This window comes from Filicampus tigris, chromosome 3 (assembly GCF_054856515.1).
Source record: "Filicampus tigris isolate MCC_2025a chromosome 3, RoL_Ftig_1.0, whole genome shotgun sequence".
In the NCBI taxonomy this organism is placed as follows: Eukaryota; Metazoa; Chordata; class Actinopteri; order Syngnathiformes; family Syngnathidae; genus Filicampus; species Filicampus tigris.
Window position 1 is genome coordinate 21,307,859 of NC_141219.1, and position 20,094 is coordinate 21,327,952.

General features: G+C 40.5%; 2 protein-coding genes across 5 annotated transcripts in view; one reads left to right on the forward strand and one right to left on the reverse strand.

Annotated features, from left to right (window-relative positions):
- nhsb (Nance-Horan syndrome b (congenital cataracts and dental anomalies)) overlaps positions 1–2,605 on the reverse strand; it is a 63,593-nt gene extending 60,988 nt beyond the window's left edge. For all 4 annotated transcript variants that reach the window (XM_086026040.1, XM_086026038.1, XM_086026039.1 and 1 more), the window contains exon 1: positions 1,925–2,605. In XM_086026040.1, coding sequence (XP_085882166.1) covers positions 1,925–2,204 — 280 coding nt within the window. In that variant the 5' untranslated portion in view covers positions 2,205–2,605. The remainder of the gene's footprint in view (positions 1–1,924) is intronic.
- A 3,776-nt stretch (positions 2,606–6,381) lies between these two features.
- ace2 (angiotensin I converting enzyme 2) lies at positions 6,382–19,937 on the forward strand. The gene is made up of 18 exons (XM_086025377.1): positions 6,382–6,570; positions 6,657–6,815; positions 6,924–7,017; positions 8,646–8,789; positions 9,878–9,993; positions 10,097–10,202; positions 10,326–10,417; positions 10,868–11,040; positions 13,949–14,175; positions 14,810–14,954; positions 15,068–15,166; positions 15,468–15,590; positions 15,969–16,147; positions 16,358–16,416; positions 16,502–16,599; positions 16,684–16,800; positions 18,930–19,124; positions 19,202–19,937. The coding sequence occupies exons 1-18, from the start codon at positions 6,382–6,384 to the stop codon at positions 19,299–19,301; spliced, it is 2,415 nt and encodes an 804-aa protein (XP_085881503.1). The 3' UTR covers positions 19,302–19,937.
- The last annotated feature ends 157 nt before the right edge of the window (positions 19,938–20,094 follow it).

Genomic DNA, 20,094 nt, shown 5'->3' on the forward strand with positions numbered 1-20,094 from the left:
AGATGAGACTCGAGTGTAATATTAGCGTCAAGTCTAGTGCCTCGCATTTGTGGGGGCTTTCCACCCTCAACTGGAAAGTCATGCGGTTCTTTGTCTACCTTGGTCAGAATCTGCAGCTGGCAAACAACCTTGCTCGCCCATTATTGTGTCAAGATGCAACAATTTATCACAGCCTCACCATCAGGGCTGAATTCATCAAGCCACACAGCAAACAAGCATTAAGGACATTATGTTTCCTGATGCTGTGATGAAGGATAGAAGGGATGTTCTTGATGTTGGCTGCTTTAGTTTGCAAACTTGCTCTTTACGTTATTTTCATTATCCATACACACATAATATTTGCTGGGCCAAGAATATCTTCGTATTAACTGTATCATATGATGAACTCACGGTTTTCCCCAAATGTATTAATAGCCTGTCTGGCATTAACCAATCAGTCAACCAGTTTTATTTACAAACTTGATCTCCAGGCATAGTAAAACAAGATACATAACGTCATTAATAAATGGATGATTAATCCTTAATCAATATTCCAGAGAAAGTGGAAGATTTATTTGTCCTCGATACATGACGGGTGCATGCTTGATTTTGCAGATGCAGATTTGGTGCCTGTGTCAGGCTTCAGTCTGTAAGATCAATGGGCTATTTTATTATTTCACTTTTTCAACATTCCCCCATGTCCCTTTAACAGGAGCCTGTTTCTGCAGGATCCGGTACAGTTCTCAGGACTGTTTCAAACTCCCCGTGAAAAAAATCAGGTACAAATATGGAACTCGGATTCTTGCTGTTTTGAGATCCAAATGATCCTTTGAAGACCAACAGGTGCATGATTTTGCGGGTACCTTTTCAAATCTGTTTCTTTCATGTCTCCAACCAGTACCACCATTTTTATTGATTTAACCCCCACTGATAAATCATAAATCCATTTTAGTAATTAATTTGGCCTGGAATAGCCTCAGTGCACACAAACTTTGTATTACAATATTTTCATTTTTGTATATGAGTCACGTTCGGAAAAGTCAAGAAATTTCAAGCTGAAAGGATGACATTTCAGGTGTTTTTCTTGCTCTCAAACGTCAAAAACGGATCAAATATGTGCAGAACAGTATGTTAAGGTTTTATGGCGATGGTTTAGGCAAGCCGGAGAAAACGAGTAAGGCCTTTCTGTAGCTGCTGCAGAGGACATAAATAATATGTAACTGTTGTGACACGAATGTAGTCTTTTGTTGGTGCCACTCAAGGCTTATGCTGCCAGTGTCAGTCCGTGCACGCGGCCACATCCCTCGCACACCCTTGTCACGACCATCGGCTCCTGTCTACAGGGACACACACTGCTGCAACATGGTCAACTGGACTCATTATTGATGCTGGGATGGTGCCGCTGCATGTGAAAAGGGTGGGAATTGCGCGCGCGAGGGGGATTGGCGCGCGCACACACGCGCACACATTTAAAAATAGTCGACTCTGAAGATAAGAACGTGACATTCTTTCATAGATAAACCCGACATGCATGCATGCGTGTGTGTGTGTGTGTGTGAGTGCGTGGGTGTGCGCAACCCGCAGTAACGGAACAGCGATGCGGGGCCAATGCAGCGGCAACACACGCCCCTCACACACGCGCGCGCGCACACACGCCACTGCGCGCACATGCATACACGCGCGCGAAAATTTTCACTCTCTTCCAGTCTGGAAAACAAGAGTCAAAACATACCGGGAACGATGTGAAAGCGCACATAAGTAAAAATGCGTGTGTGTGACACGTTCGTGCGTGTCTGAAATAACATATGGGTGGGCACCCTTCGAAGCATGAACGCACACATATGTGCGTGATTAAATGAGTGTTTAAATAACACACGCATGGCTCAGGTGGATGCATTCTGGGATGGGGGGGGGGGGGGGGGGGGCGCCATCCGCTTCTACTTACGCACTGCCTCCTTTTTGGGGTCTAGGGCACTGGCATTCTGCTGGATCTGGCCTATTTTGTTCTGGAGCCCCCAGACCCGCTGGTTGGTGCTGAGGATGTCGTTCTCCAGCTCTTGGAACAAGGAGCAGGCGTGCCGGGCCAGGTCGGACAACTGTCGCAAGGTCCGGGACAGAACCACGTTGGTGATGGCGCACAGGTCCTCGAAGAGCAGACCTTCATCGTTTGGGATCTGGTGCCTGCATAGAAGCGGCGGCTCCACAATCCTTTTGGCGAAAGGCATTTCGCACGCCCCAAATGAGACTTCCAAAGCAAACGTAAATTCCCAGCGTCTAGAAAAGATGGAAAGAGGGACAACATCCAAAAAAATATATCCAAAACGTGCAGCCTGACGAGGTTCAGGTTGACCGCGCGTTATTCCCGAGCGGCAATCCAAAGTTCTCCTTGAGATCCTCCATGCTGCTGCCGCCGCCGCCGCCGCCGCTGCTGCTCTGCTGGCCTACTATGGGCATCACTCACACTCCCGCTCACACGCACGCACACACACGCACATGCAGTCAGGACACGGCTAAGCTCAGGAGCTCAGGTCAGTGGTGTGAGGAGGAGAAGGAGGAGGAGAAGGAGGATGCGTATCGCCTCTGCGATCACGGACGGGCTCGTCTCCGCGCACCGTCAAGACAGAAAAACGAACGTCAGGAAACACTCGGGGGTGATTTTCAAAATAAGAGAATGTCCGGAAATGCTAACAAACCCTTCGTCGGGTTATAAACCTGTCCTGCTCTTAACATTTATGTCTGTTGGCAGACAAGTCGCATTTATTTTCAGGGCAAGCGCTCCACTTCCGATGATTTTTGCATTGCTGCTGTGTAACGTGACTCTATGCGGTGCTGCCACATAACCAGTGTAAAGCTTGAGGGGATGACAGGAAGTGGCCAAGAACACCTTACACAAGAATCTTGCCTCTTTGGAAGTCATTCTTCAATTTGTCTAGAATAGACCATTTTTTGTGCCATCTCAAAAATAATTGGCTCCCCAAGTACCATTATTATGATCAACATTAGAATACAAGAGGAACAAATTGTCATCAGAATCAAATCAGAGGTTTTGCTCCTAAAAAGTATCTTAAATCGTAAGCCACTGTAACATTGTGTAGAGCTTGAACATTAACAATGCACTTACTTGGAACATGAAAAAAAATGTACTCAAATAATGATTCAATTTAAATAAATTGTACATAAACATTTTACATAAATGTTTGAAAACACAATTCTAAAAGTTTAAATACTAACGTATTGCACTACATTGATTACAAACATTCTCAATTGGTCGACATACCTTTTCATAATAAAGTGAAGGATGCAAAGCTATCTTGATATTATTTACTTTTGTTTAAAACTACCCATTTCTAGAATATGGTCTATGCAAGCCCACTAGTCGAAACAGGGCATTCTGATAAATACTGCGTTTGTGGAATAAGTGTTAATCCACTCGTTTTTTAGCCATCTCTGGGGGCGGGGCCATTTTGTCTTCGGTTGACTGAAAATGACATCACAACTGCTCACAATGATCAATCACGGCTCAGGTTCAGAAAACAGGTCAGCCGTGATTGGTCGTTGTGAACAGTTGTGATGTCATTTTCAGTCGACAGAAGACAAAATGGCCCCGCCCCCAGAGATGGCTAAAAAAGAGTGCATTTTGCTGCTTAATTTATATTCCACAAACGCAAAATTAAAACAGAATGCCGTGTTTCAACAAGTGGGCCTGCTGCGAACATATTCTTGAAGAAAATATGTTTGGGTTGATTTCCGCTGTAAGTCTTCACAGCATCCCAAAGCAAACATGTTGGACAGATGACAGTAAACAAAGCGTGCAATTTAATCAAATGCAGTTCACTGTATCTTGTCACTTGCAGAGAAGTTGCACAATATCAGGGGCTGTCTGATAAACAATGTGCAGTGACCACATTTTGCTGAATGGGTGGTCCATGCGCTAATCCGGCCTGTTGTTGCTTTCATTCACCATGACTCACATATAGCCACCAGGCTCAGTGAGTATAGAGATGTCTGCACTAAATCTGCTGTTGGGGCAAATTTGAAGAATTGACCCACAGCCGATTGAGGGGAAACCGTTACAGGCCCCTCACTCTGAGACAGCGCCCCTCCACGTGTTATAAACTGTAGCGAAGCAGAGCTGGCAAAAGTACTCACACATTTAGCCTGATATAGCCTAAGTCTTTTTTTGTTTTTTTAACAATTTCTAGAAAACAAGAAAAACAGTGAGAAAAAAACAACAGAACAAAAGTGTCCAGCTTCCTCAATTCAACCGCATTACTCTGACCTGGATAACTGAGACTTTACACAGAAAAAAAAATTTAGCAAGCACATTGATTGATATTATTCTTTTAATATTGTGACAAAGAGTGATAAATGGCAATTATGTGATTAGGCTAACACTGTGAAAAAAGACTGATGAGAAATATATCTGTTTGATGCTATTATCATTTTTTTAAAGTACAAACTGAAATTTACTTTTGTACAAAAGTAAAAATGACTTCTTTTTGTCAATTACCTACAATAAACATCCAATAACTTGGTACAATGAAGAACAAATAAAATACTTCCCTTTTATGAACTTGCCTCTGCTCATATTGAGATTTTTATTTATTTTTTTTAATTTTTTTTATGACAATATGCTCCCATGGCTTTTGAACTCTCTATAAACAGTTGGGTTAAAAATAACACAATTTGGGTTAAAAAGTGGATACACAAATTGCTTTGACTCAACAAAGGTTAGGAAAGCCTGTCCTCGTATGTATAGATAGACATTTCTGTGTTTTATAGCGTTAACTTGCTGTAATTTTTCTATTATTTTCATCATTTGATTGTTGGCCAATTTCAGTGGAACAGAATGCACCCCAAACCACAACCAAGGGAGGGCGCTGTTTCCTTCTGACAGTGACTGGTTCATGTACAGTAAAGTGCTGTGTGTATAATATATATATATATATATACCCACTGGCATATAAAGAGAAATGGGCTACACAATGCTGATGTTTTGTTGGTGTATTTTTCGTAGGAAATGAGTGTTAAATGATCCTTTGGTGTTGACAATGATTACAACAATAAATACTGTACAGCACTACCCTTTGCTGCTCTGTTATCAGAATTTAAGTCCTAACAGAGCACTTGATGTTTATGACACTACGAAATTCACTGTTGGCTGATAAGGACGGATAAGCACTTTCCTATTGTTTCCTGCCCCTTGACATCACATGGGTATGATGATCGAATAAGAAATTCTAGTAGGAATCATCAAATTTATGAGCTGTATAATAGTGAGATGATTATTGTTTTATGTACGATTGTTTTATATTAATGTACAGTATTGGCATTTTGTGATATTATTAATAACATGATTGCTTTGATTTGTGTGACATACTCCATTATGGCTCTGAACATTGAAAAATACAAGAACAGTTTTACTTTAGGTTGACCCATGGTCAGAGAAATAATCACAGGCTTAAAAGGTTTTTGCAACAGAATTCCACATATGATGAAAGACAACTTCAGAGTCTAATTAATAACTATAATTTCATCAATATCTGTGATTTAAAAATGTTTTAACAATTACAAGGAAGACATCAACAAAATCATACCTATAAAGCTGATTCAATACTTAAACTTTTATCTGCTATAGTTGACATGGAATTGGTCATCGAGAGGGGAAAAAATGAGATGGGAAGTCCATATTAGGGGGTGCTTAAGAGCTATTGCTATTTATTTCAGAATTCAAACAATATTTAGGAATCAGTTATTTACTTTAATACTACAGCCACAGTTACATTTTGTTTCAAGACAACTATCATTTATGCCTGTAATACTCAGTGTGGTGCACTTGTACAATGTTACAGTGGCTTAAACCTTTTAACATAGCACATTGCATTTGCTAAGTACAGTTGTATTCAACTTTCAAGTAAAGTACAATACATTTACCTTGAATCCAAACTGTTTAATATCCAACATTTGTTTGGACACAATATTTGCTTAACTTTTACGTGCAATGCATTTTATTTTTTCATGGGGGAGAGCAGGAAATATCCTCTAACTGTGGAAAGACCTCTACATAGTCCTCAACATCTGTACATCATGCTGGCTTCTAACTAGGTTGTCATTGTGAGGGGCCTGTACAGCTACCTTTTTTTCATGCTCATTCATAAGTTGTGTCAAAGTCACGTTACAACGTCCCAGAAATGTCTAATATTTAGTTTTCAAGCACTGCATTCCTCCAGAAGCCTGCTCACTGGCCACTGCAGTGAACCACACTATCTGTAAAAATAAACTCAGATACACCCCCAGTTATGACTCTGTCCAAAGGCCAAGGCAGAACATAAGATTATGGAAAGTGTATAAGAGTGTACAGTGTCCTTCCTTCTCAGAGTGTGATTGCGCGTGAGTGGCAGCATGTCAGAAATTTTTTTACTTTGCGTGCTGGCTTTCTGTTGTTCTGTCTCTGCTCAGTCGCCAGGGGAGAACGAGGCAAGGGACTTCCTGCTGAGGTTTGACGAGGAGGCCAGTGCGCTTATGTACCAGTACTCACTGGCATCATGGGCCTACAACACCAACATCACAAAGGAGAACTCGGATAAATTGGTGAGAATTTGCTCTCTTTTTATTTTCAAATCAGCCACTCGGCCATGTTGATGACATATTGAATGTGCCTGTTTTCATGTGTCCAGTCAGAACAGGGTCAAATTTGGAGCAAGTTCTACACCGAAAGGTCAGAGCAGGCTCAGAAATTCCCCGTTAACCAAATCAAGGATCCTCAAATCAAATTACAGCTCATCGCACTGCAAGACAAAGGTGCTGGTGTTCTGTCACAGGATAAAGCTTCACATGTAAGACTCGCGGTTCAGTTCCATTTGTCTATTCAAAAGCTGCCTCCCTTTCTCGCTGTGTTTTCAAGATCTCATCATGTTGCCGTTTTGTTTTAAATCTGCCCGCAGCTGAGCAAGGTCATGAGTGACATGAGTACAATCTACAGCACAGCAACTGTGTGCATGATGGACGACCCGCTTAACTGTCAGACTTTGGAGCCAGGTACACGCTGTTATTAAGCCAACATGCGCTTATGGAATGAGGCAATTTATGATTAACACACAAAGGGTGCACAGTTGTCCTTTTCTTTTATACTAGGATTATGACATGTTGTAAATAGTGCAATATTGAACAAACGATTTATTTTAGTCTGGCCAATTGCGCAGTGAAAGGTGTTTTCCCTTTGTTGATACAGTAGCTTAATGTTCCATCGGAATGGCCAGCATTGCAGACACCGTTTTTTCACTTGTTTTTTTTTTTTCTCAAGTAAAGTCAATTTTGTTTATATAACGCCAATTCAAAACAGAAGTTATCTCAAAGCACTTCACGCACTGAGCAGGTCAGCACACACACTCAGACATTAAAGAAAACCAAGTGAACCCCACATGAGCAAGCACTTGGCAACAGAGGCAAGGAAAAATCTGTACCATCTGAATTTAAATGTCTAACAGTGAATTTTTTAATGGTTAAAAAAAAACTTGGAGGGATCTAGATTTATATGGCTGATCTGATCTAGACTTTTGTGCCATCTGAGTTTGAGTTCAAGATGTTGCATTTGATAGTTAAAAAAATCTGTGTTATTAATTTTCTTTTAACATTTCTGACAGATGTTACTATCAAAATGTTTAGTATAAAAAAATAAAATCTGGTGGCAAAGATATATCTTTTTGGAAAAAATGTATAGATTTTTTTATGATAACAAAATAATCGTTAGAAATTTGATGATTAAGAAAAGTTTTTACCATCAAGTCCCTGAAATAGACTTTTTTTTTTTAACCCTCCAAAAATTCTGTGAAAGAAAAAATCGAATCTGGTGACAGACAAATGTGACATTTCATGACATATGAATTTAAATTTAAGACCCATTATATTTAAGAGAGTTTTTTTATAGTAAAAAAAAAAGGTAAAGAAATGTGATGGTTAGATATCTGAATTGATTGTGTTGATATTAATAGTACAGACAAAAGAGGACAAATGGGTTAAGCATCCTGGGGAGGAACGCAAGAACAATGGGCACAACAACAGCTGTATCAGCAACATTAATAGTAACATGATGACAGCAATTACGATAATGGTATGTTTGTGTAGCTAATTTAACCCTGCATTTATATTCTTACCCCTTGGAGTGTCCACCACATGCTGGACCAAAAACTGTGCAGTCAACAAAAGTGGCTCATTTAGAACAATCAAAATACTAAATATGTCTCATGAACTGGAAAAGTTTTCGCAATGTGAGACTTCTGCTGTTTGTGTGGTCAGACTTTTTATTTTGTCCTGCACTGTATAAGCACCCGAAAACAAGACCTCAGAATAACCTGTCACAGAAGTGATTATGGGAAAATCTTACTTTCTGCTCTGTACCCCAAAACTACTCAAGGAGAATTCAACTCAGAATCCACTGTGTCACAGGCCTTCTTTTTACCCACTCATCCACAGTCTAGGGACCCAGGAGTCCAACTACAACCTTCAATTGTTTCTGCCAAAATCCCATGAGAAGATCCTGGATTTCATTCGAAATGAAATGATATGCTGTACATTAAAATCCAAACTTTGACTGTCGCAGTTTTTGGGATTAGTCAATACGTTTGGGGAATTTAGGCTTGCCAACTAAAGTGCGCTGCTTTTTACAGGCCTGGAACACGTGATGGCCACCAGCAACAACTACTCGGAGCTTCTTCACGTGTGGGAGGGGTGGAGGAGAGCGGTGGGGAAGAGGATGAGGCCGCTTTACGAAGACTATGTGCTTCTGAAGAACGAAGCTGCCAAACTGAATGGTGATCCCACTCATTGTCGAATAATGCTTCTTCTCTTTTTGAGGAATTTGTCATCATTGATACAGCGATTGCAAAGTTAACTTGGAAATGGCCACGGCGAGGCTATGTCGACACCCAAAGTTCACTGGTGCTGGCCTGACCAGGCCACGACAAATTTCATAAATATTTGATGAAATCAACTCATTATTGCTTTTTTCAACATTTAATATTGAATAGTTTTAGTTTTATCCACTTAAAGCCAAAACATGTCAATTTTTTAAAAATATTCAGTTAAATTTTGTACTGCAAAATAAACCTAACATGCAAAAATAGTAACAGCACAGAAGCAATATTTTCTTAAAGGCTTAAATAAAGTAGTTTAAGGGCCACCACCCAAAAAAGGCTTAATTGCAGGACAACAAATGTTCCATGGTAATGTAGGGGAATAAACCAGGAATTTACCAAATTGAAGGTTGGCTTTTAATAAGAAACTTTGGATATGTCACAATATTTTTTGAAGGTTATCTCTTCCCATTAAATTACCCTCAATTGTCTATAGATGCCACAAGAAGGCAGCAAAGTACTACTTCTGTGCAAATGAAGTTTCTCAACTGACTGCATGGGCTCTATTTTTGTGGCTGATGCAAATCCGGCACGGCATCCAGTGTAAATCTGCTCAAAGGCAGGTTAGACCGGATGTTTGTAATTTCGAAGAAAGTGGGAGGGTTGCGCCACTGTGGGTGTTAACACTGCCGACGTCATCCAACACCAATCAAAGTGGCTCCCCTCGTTCCTTTTACTTGTGGCACACTGACATGTCGCTCGGAAAAATCTCTGTGCGTAAAAGGACACAGCAATCCATGCGTGATCGGAGCATTGTCACCCTTCTTGGCCAGTGTGGCAACAGACAAGTACCCTCATTAAATACAGAATGAGCTGGTGATAACTGCTGCTCACTTCAAAAGTTCTCAACTTAGCTTCCTATGGAAACTTATTGGAATTTTACCAGAACATATTCACTCCTTTGCAACCGTAGTGACATGAAACAACCTCTTGGTTCACACAATTTTTTTTTTTTTAATGTTCTGCTCTAATAAATGCACTTGAAGGGTTTGAGGACTATGGCGCTTACTGGAGATATAACTACGAGACTATTGATGAGGAAAGTCCATACGATTATACCAGGGATCAGCTGATGGAAGACGTACGCGCCATCTACAAACAGGTACGCCCGTAGTGTCTTTAGTGGAATCTGAAACATGGAAGGGAGAGAGAGAGTATGTCCATTATGTGTTCCTGTAGACAAACAGCAAGATGTCTTCCCACAGATCCTGCCCTTATACAAGGAGCTACATGCCTATGTGAGGGCTAAGCTGAAGAAAGTACACGCAGGCCACATTGACGAACAAGGACCTCTGCCAGCCCATCTCTTGGGTACAGCGTTATTATTTTTGCAGATTCACTCGAACTAATCAGGAATACAGTAACTTTAAATGTCATATTCTTTCTTCCCTTTTGCATCTTTGTTTGTCTTTTGTATTCGTGTGATTTTACTAGGCGACATGTGGGGAAGATTCTGGACCAACTTGTATCCTCTGTCAATGCCCTACCAGGGTGAGATCGATGTCAGCAAAACAATGGTGGAAAAGGTGCGGTACAACTGAGTCTGTTTACGCTTTCCAAATATAAAAAAAGACATCAACCCGCTTTGCTGTTTTAATGGCCTTTTTCACAGCGGTCATGTGGCGAATAGCAAAAATCTGTCAGTAATTGACCACGCCTCCTTTCAAAACAAGGTTTGAAATTGCCTACAAGATGGCACGAGAGTGACAAAGCGCCACACGAAGCTCTTCAACTCCCTTCAACATAGTTGCTTGGCACCAAGATGCCTTGAGATGGCGGCAAAGCACGACATAAAGCTCCTCAACCCACTTCAACATAGTTGGAGCAAATAGATGAGTTTTTCAGAGAATAATGATTTATGATAACGTTCATCGCTCAATCTGTGAGTCGAGACTCGTGAATCTAGGGTAGAAGGTCCAAGTGTTTATGGATGTTTGTGTTGATCAGTTTTCATTAGACGACAACTTGAATTTCAGGGCTGGACTGAGCGCAGACTATTCGAAGAGGCGGAGAAGTTCTTTGTTTCGGTTGACCTGTACAAAATGTTTGACAACTTCTGGACCAACTCCATGCTGGTCAAGCCTGAGGATGGACGCAAGGTGGTCTGTCATCCCACAGCCTGGGACATGGGGAACAGAAAGGACTTTAGGTAACACATACACGCACACACACACACGCGCGCATTTACATCATGAACATTAAAATGTTAAGTGAAACGTTAGCTAACATGTATGGCAAGCCATTGAACATTTATTCCATACCCTTGATAGTCATCTTAAGGCCCATGTCATGACATGCTCTCTGTCCTCATTAATAAACAATTCAGCGCACTAAAGTACGTTTGTCTGACAAGTTGTTTTCTTCCCACTACTAGTGGAATTTTTTGGCCCACTAGTACACAATTAAACCTGCACTACGAACACTATTAGGCCCGACTAGTAGGTGTGTGCACTAGTGGCCCCCTGGATCTTACATGTAGCACCAAAAGGCCTACTAGTAGTTTTGCCTTACTAGTGGTGGAGCTACGTGGTGGCCAGGAGTGGCCATGGCACCCCTTATCGCTCTCTGGCCACCCCCATACAGATGGGAAATTTTTGATATTTGTGATTTTTCTGCCTGTTTTAGATGGATGTGGTATTAGATCCCTTGATACCCTGCCACCATTTCTTTATATTCATTGCATATTTAAAGCACAAATACGCAATTGAACTCATTGAAGACTTAAATGGAAACTGGCTAATGTAAAGTCAATATCAATCAAAATCATTACTTTCGCACTATAGCAAGCAAACAACATGGCTGAGAAGTTATTGTTTATAATACCGGGCATGGTTTCATGAAATAAAATGCATGCATATTCCAATCTTGCACACACACTTGTAATACAAACAGGAACAAATCAAAAAGTTAATAAAAATGTTTATTATTATAAAGAATTAAGAGCTTTTTGTGTCATAGTGCTTTTTGGATATGATTTGATGACAAGAGCCAGTGATCGCAGTATGCAAAATGGTGTCGGCCGTCTGTGACAATTGACCACTCTGGTCGGCTGTAAACTAGTGAATCAGCGCATGAGATAAAAGTACACTACGAGATAGTACGCAAAAGCAAAGCCACGTGGCAAAGAAAATGGCATTATCTAGTAAATGAAGGTCAACAAAACACAGCTTTTTACTTAGATTTGTTCCTGCTTGATTTTGAGCAGAGATGGGAAATTCAGGTCCAGAAAGTAAAAACCCTGCCAGTTTGTCTTGAACTACAGGTACGTCTAATCAACTGAGCTTGTTTACCTGCCGGTTGAGTAGAAGCACCTGTGGCTAAAACCAAACAGTTTTTACTTCCTGGAGCTGGATTTCTCATCTCTGATTATAAGTGTGATGGGCATTGTTCTGGATATATGTGAATTTGATTTCATGAAACCCTGACTGTGGATTGTATGATTAAGAATGATGGATGCACCCCTGGCCACCACCACACTGAAGTGTTTTGTCACCCTGCTCACCCAATTGAAACATTTTGCCTATGCCCTTGTTGTTAGTAGGACAACTTTAGTTTACTAGTAGAACAACTACATGTTAAGACAGTTGTTCTACTCGAGTACTTAATAGTGAGGACAAAGAGGATAATAGTTTATAGACCTTAAGGTGGGTATCGGGACGTTGAATAAATACTCAATCAGCTTTCCATAAACATGCAAATCTTCTTCACATAAACTTGTTTTGGTACACAGAGCGACCAACTTCATTCTATTTAAATGTTTGTATCTTATTAGATAATGAAGTACACTTACTTGTAAGTAAAATGTATTCTTGGTGTAATGCATTGACAGCAGTAATCTTACTGCTGATCTTCCATGACTCAGAGTCCTTCTTTGGTGTTGATAACAGTAACAAAATATATTTTGTCTTGTCAAACATTAATCTGTGTACTTCACCCACGTTTCCTCACGGCTGATTGAAATATGGTCCGACAGTCCAACTGCAAAAGATAACTTCATGATTATTGAACACAAATTCTTCCTTGGTGTCCGCCTTCCTTCCCCATCGTTCGTGTCACCAGAGGGTGTTGTAAAAAAGATAGTACTGATGATGACAATAATGATGTGTTCAATTAATTGATTTCTACAATCATTGAGTGGGTCGCACGCTGTTGTCATATTTATGAATTAAATATGATGACATCCACCACACGTATTAGCGGAGCGCACAATCTGTCTGCCTGCATCTCGATCAAATTCACCAAAATCGCAATATATCACCTGCACCACAACTTAGACCTGCTCCGAGCTGGTCCAAGGTCTAGTCTGCTTTCTGTCACCAAATTGCCGGGGGCATGAAAAAGAAAATGCGCGGTTTGCCAAATTCCCAAATATCGTAAACTAGGCTTCCCGGGCACAGAAATGAAGATGTGCCAGTTTCTAAGATGAGCGCACATGCTCCTCTCAACAAAAATAGAGCCCATACGGTTGTACACTTGCTATCTTCCTTTTCCACTTCAGGCTACACTAGACAGACAAGAAATAGTCTACAACATAATTCTCAAAGTGTGGTGTGCAAAAGAATCACTGCCCAAGTACAGCTTAGTTACATTTAACTTTAAAATCCAACACTGTGCATGTTCATTATTAAACATTTATTCAGGTACAATTTTTTTTATTGACTTTTTATGTGCAATAAATACATTTTATTGAATCATTATTTAAGTAGACATTATAGACTTTTATACTTTGTTTTAACATAAAGTATTGTTCAACAGAAAGGAGAACTATTGAGAATTAATTGATTTTAGCTCTCTAGCTTTCTTTATCTAGGAACATCACGTTTTCACATACTTCCAAGATCAATAAATCAAATGGCACTTCATAGCACACTCCCAATGCAGTTTGTTTTCTTAGCAACTTCCAACTTCATTTATTTATTGTTTGTTTTATCTCTACGACTCATCAGAAACATTATCGCAATCTGTTTTATTGGTACTCCATGTCGGATATGGCATCACAACACATCTTTATTCCCCAATAAAAATGCTATCATCGACACATCTCGTGCCGCCCTTAGGATTAAAATGTGCACAAAAGTCAACATGGAGAACTTTCTGACTGTCCACCATGAGATGGGCCACAATCAGTACCAGATGGCTTACCGAAACCTGCCCTACCTCTTGAGAGACGGCGCCAATGAGGGTTTCCACGAGGCCGTCGGCGAGATCATGTCCCTGTCTGCTGCCACACCCAAGCACCTGCAGGGCCTTGGCCTCCTGCCTTCTAACTTCACCTATGATAACGGTAAAAGACTGCTTTTTTAAAAACACGTGAATAGATTTAGAGTGATAGATTTATCGCTGTGGTTACTTCCATTTCTTCACTCCTGCCCTTGTTCCTTATTCACATACGAATTTAACTTAGATAGCACATTGATTCATTTATTTTCAACTCAGCTGTTGCAGGTTGTACTTTATATTAATTTATTCACACCACATACTAAACTACAACATCTCAATCTGATACATTTCTATCCACCAACCCATACATCCATCCCTAATATGATTTAGCTAGCTTCTCTGTTGCTAGCTAGTTAACTATCTAGCTAGCTACTGTGTCTAGAAGCTTGTGTCCACTGCCATAAAGTGGCACGAGTGCCAACGATTGTCTCTTTCTTTACTTTGCTTTTGCTTATTTTTTTTTAACTCTTGTTGTTTTTCTTTTAAGACAAGACTTTTAGATTGGACTCAAATCATCAATTACAGAATTTCACAAATTGCTGACGCACAGGACTGCAGGTCCTTCTATATTGTTAGGATTTTTGTTGTTTTGTTGTTTTGCATTTGTTTTTTGTTAATGAGAAAAAAGTGACACAACATCAACACTACAAGTGATTTTGACAATGGATAAAAATTGCCTTCTTATTGTATCCCCATAGAGACAGAGATGAACTTCCTGCTAAAGCAGGCACTCACCATTGTGGCCACTTTGCCTTTCACCTACATGCTGGAGGAGTGGAGGTGGCAGGTCTTTGCAGGAAACATCCCAGAGGATAAGTGGATGGAGCGCTGGTGGGAGATGAAGTACGCAGACAGACACTTCGCATCCTTACAGACAGCGCATCATTTCATTGGAAACAATAGAAATCCCTCCTGGTTCTATCATCTCCTCCATTCAGTGTTGTCTAACATAACAGGAGGGAGCTGGTTGGGGTGGTGGAGCCGGTGCCGAGAGATGAGACCTACTGTGACCCCGCTGCTCTGTTCCACGTATCTGGAGACTATTCCTTCATCAGGTGTAACATTGAACAGTTGTACATTTACATTTAAAAGTTTAGAGAAAGTCCAACTAAGTTTACCTGTAATACTTGTAGTGCATTTGAGGTTCAAGCAAAAAGCCAACACCCCAAACCTTTTGTGAGTAGTAGCTAGAGTTACCTTTTTTTTTTTTTTTTTACCATCAAAAGATGTGTAGAAATAGGTATTCTCTGGCTTTATCTTATTTAAAACATTACAAAAGAAAGTGGACATCATGTTAAGTATAACCTGATGTGAGATGTAATCATCTTTGTGTTGTGTTGGTGGCTTTACATACAGGTACTTTACAAGAACCATCTACCAGTTCCAGTTCCAAAAAGCCCTTTGTCAAGCTGCCGGTCAGTCCGATGTCTTGTCTTCATGTGACATCACCGGTTCAACAGTAGCAGGCACCAAGCTCAGGTAACATCACTACTTCTGCTTTCAACAATGTAATTTGGGCTCAAAGGAAGTGAGCACTGACGGGACTTGATTCACCTCTTCATACCACCAACATGATGTTCCAACTATAGGAACTATCTTTACAAAAATAAGTAACAAAACAACAAAAGTAACATAACATGCATGCAATTATGTGCAAGGTACATCTTCTGGAACAGTTCACAATCAATATTTCTCTATACGCCAGACTTTCTTAACAGCACAGCATTGTAATAAGAAATGCTTCTAACAATTTGCTTTTTGTATTGCAGTTTTTCTCAGTCGCTTTGGTACATTTGTCAGATCTGAATTGAATTTCTGAAAAAAAATTTCTTTGACCAATCATTGTTTTTTTGTCAGGAACATGTTAGAGTTGGGTCGGTCCCAGTCGTGGACCCGAGCTTTACATACAATATCTGGAGATATCAGGATGAATGCTGGGCCACTGCTGGACTATTTCCAAAAACTTTACGTATGGCTAAAGGAGGACAACAGGAAACACAGTCGGACTGTTGGCTGGGATGCAGCAGTAGATCCATGTGAGTAGTTGCACAAAAATAATAACCTAACATATGTATCACGTTTTCGGAAAAGTAACTTGACCTGGAACATACCATGTGTGCATGGAAAATGAAACGTTAACAAGGATCAATAGTGATTTAAAAAAAAAAAGATATATTGCTTTGACAATCACAACATTTAAGAAAAGTAGAACACATGTATCATATTGGATTTATTGATGATTGCAGATTCAGATTATGCCATCAAAGTGAGGCTCAGTTTAAGAATGGCCATGGGTGATGAAGCTGTAAGTATTTCTTTTTCGTCGCTGTGTGTTGCAAAATGGCACTCAAAAATGGAAAGTAATAATCAACTAGAAAATGATGTTGCAGTATTCCTGGAACTCCAACGAGCGGTACCTGTTCAGGGCCAGTGTGGCTTACGCTCTGAGACAGTACTACAGCTTAAAGAACAACACTCTTCTCTTCACGTCAGTATATGCTTTACTTTGGCTCATCTTTTAAACGTGTTACTGCTGCTTTGTGACAACATTTCTCTCTTTTTGCATCTGCAGAGCGGAGAATGTCATAACTTACAAACAAACGCCCAGGATTTCCTTCTACATTGTGGTTACCAACCCAAAGAATCCCTCCATATACGTGCCAAGAGAAGATTTGAAGGCAGCCATACGGTGAGGCAGAACTTTACTGCACGTACAGGGCCATCTCAATAAATCGGACTATTATAGAAAAGCTCCAGTGAAGTGAACAGTACAGTTATGTTGTACTATCTTGTGTCGCGTTGGTGCCAAGAAACTATGTTGAAGTGGGTTGACGAGCTTGCCCCAAACATATGTCATCTTGTTGCAGAGGATTTCTGTTGATCTGAGTGCGGGGACTTTATTTAAAGAAAAAATAAATAGTGTTTTACCACCATATTGTGGAATCTTGGTGCCCATAAACTAAATTATCCTTAATTGCACGCTATTATTATCGAAATTATGCAACGTAAAATCCTGAAATATTTCACTCTGGACTGTGAACCGTTATACTATATGAGTTTCACTTTTGAATTTAACTACTGAAATAAAACCGACAATAAGTACACATTTTTCATGGAATGAAAATGTATTGAGATGTACAAAACTTTGCAAAGTCAGTTTATCTCTCCTGCAACCGCAAAATAATTTCCATATTTTATCCTCATTCCCAGGCGGCTTCAATAATGTCCCCTTCAGAAGTCCTCACTGTCAAGTCCACACCTACTGAGCTTTTGCTGCCCTCTAGCGTTACCACTGCTTACTGAAAATAATTTGGGTCGTACTAGACAGTTTCAGTGGAACTGTGTTCATATTTGAAAATCATTCTAATCCATTAACAAACGGTTGCCATCATAAAACCACAAACAGCACAGACATTTTTAATCTCACATTTAGACAATCGCTGTTGTTTGTCCAGCCATCCATTTTCTGAACCGCATATCCTCACGAGGGTCACAGGTGTGCTGAAGACTATCCCAGCTGTCGTCGGGCAGTAGGCAGGGTACACCCACAACTGGGTGCCAGCCAATCGCAGTCTTTATTGTTGTACCAGTTTAAAAAACGATTTCAAAACTAATACAGCAAAACTCTCAGTTTTACCTCTAATGACACGATGTACTGTGTAGGTAAGTTGTATTGCAGATGTTAATTTTTCAAACATTTTTTCTGAAATGAAAAAAAAAAAATAAAACTCTTAAACCCTTACTTTAAGAACAAGTGATGGTATGTACGTACGGCGGCAACGGTGTCGACTGGTTAGCACGTCCGCCTCACAGTGCAGAGGTTGTGGGTCCGATTCCGGCTCCTTCCTGTGTGGAGTTTGCATGTTCTCCCCGTCCCTCTGTGGGTTTCCTCCGGGTACTCCTGTTTCCTCCCACGTTCCCAAAAACTTGCATGCTAGGTTAATTGAACGCTCTAAATTGTCCCACGGTATGATTATGAGTGTGAATGTTTATTTGTCTGTGTGTGCCCTGTGATTGGCTGGTAACTAATTCAGGGTGTACCCCGCCTATTGTCCGTAAACAGCTGGGATGGGCTCCAGCACTCCCACGACCCTTGTGAGGATGGATGGTACATACGTAACTACGTACATTATACTATGGACAGTTCGGCGCTTACGTCAAAATGACGTCCCAAGTCAAGATGGCGGTCAAGTCGGTGAAAACAAACTCTCCGCACATTGAAAAGCATTGAACTTTGGGTCATTGACATTTGATTTGTGAGGATTATTTTGGTTTAAAAATGTGATGAAATGTCGTTTGACTATTATAACAATCTGCTTGCTGAGGCAAAACTGCGACTTTAATCACACTCGAGAACGAGACCACTTAAGAAGTGCTCGCCACAAAGCACTGCGGTCTTGGGTAGCTTCCATCCCGAACCGTCCAGCCCCACATTCTTCACTCCGTTTCTCCACGTTCTCCAACGTTCACAGGCAAAAGCAATAGAATACGGTTGGTTGTTTTCACCGACTAAGGCGTGTTGCATCGTGGGTATTACCAGAAATGCCCGGATATTCGGAATTGTCCATAACTGCTTTGAATGTTATTTCCTGCTCTTCTTCTCATGGTTGTAAAGGGGTAGAAAATTGTACCGTAAATTTTCACGTCAAGTTATGCCTGCGAATTTGGGAAATATTCCGAATCGCAAAAGCTTCCGCCTAAACATTTCAGGTAAATGATTACCTTAAAAATAACCTGTCTGAGATAAAAGACCGATTTCAATGACAAATAAGAGACAGAATGAACTTTAATCAATCATATGTCTTGTGTGGATCTTAGATTATCCCGAGGGCGAATCAACGACGCTTTCCAGCTGGACGACCACACACTGGAGTTTGACGGTATCCCAGCAACCCTTTCACCCCCCGTGGAGCAACAGGTGGAGGTGTGGCTGGTGGTGTTTGGAGTGGTCATGGGAGTGGTGTTGCTAATGGGGCTCTTCCTCATCATCTCTGGGATCAGAGAGCGTAGGAAGTAAGTTAGGTCGCTTCACATTCTTCACGCATGTCACGTCCATACAGATGACACGTTATGTTCATGTGCTTTTGCAGGAAGTCTAAAAACATGGGGGTGGAAAATCCTTACGAACCTGAGCTTGACGGACAGACCAACAGAGCCTATGAGGATAGTGATGAGCAAACTGGTTTCTGAGAAATGATGTCGTTTTTACCATCTTGTTCCAGCAGAGGAAAGGAAAAGTGACATCAAGGTCACGTGAAAAACACGTAGGCCTATCTTTGTCATTTTTTAAAAATGTTTTCGTTAATGGGGTTTCCGCGTTACAGCCATCACATTAACTCGTTCACTGCCGGACATCTTTTAACCAAACGTTTGAAAAAATTTGAACAAAATATAAATAAATTCCTGGGATTGAATGGCTGGACTGTGAAAAGACAAACAAATTTGTCATTGGCAGTGAATGAGTTAACGTGAAAATTTCCAAAAATGACAAAAATAGACATACGTGTTTTTCACAGGACAGCAACGATTAGCTCATCATCATCACTCTCAAAAAGTTCGGAATATTCCGCTTTGGGGTGAGCCCACTGACCCTAACTTTTAGTGAACGGTGTGTAACTAACAATCTAGCACACACGCCCATTTAAGCACTGTACTGGAATGTATTGTAAAATACATATAGCAGTATAACACAGCCATGCATACACCAGTACATTTAAATATATTCCTGGGTTTCTTTCATGTACACTTGAAGGCATTATTAAGGTGTATTTGTTGTGTTAAAGGTTTTCTGAGTTGCTTTGGTGCATTTCTCAGATCAAAGTTGATTTTCTCCAAACGACTTATTCAATTTTCACATTATTATGTCACAAGCAGTTTCTCGTTTCGTTGAACGAGTTGCAAATGCTTTGGCGCATCCATGCAAATGATTATCTCTACTTCGACATTATCAATTGCTTATGTGTTGATCAAAATGTATTATAAA

Excerpts from the sequence above, each read along its gene's own strand:
- ace2 (XM_086025377.1), top strand. The coding sequence starts at position 6,382 with ATGTCAGAAATTTTTTTACTTTGCGTGCTGGCTTTCTGTTGTTCTGTC. Across the intron at positions 10,203-10,325 it reads TCTGCCAGCCCATCTCTTGG|GCGACATGTGGGGAAGATTC; the intron begins GTACAGCGTTAT and ends TGATTTTACTAG. Across the intron at positions 19,125-19,201 it reads GGGATCAGAGAGCGTAGGAA|GAAGTCTAAAAACATGGGGG; the intron begins GTAAGTTAGGTC and ends GTGCTTTTGCAG.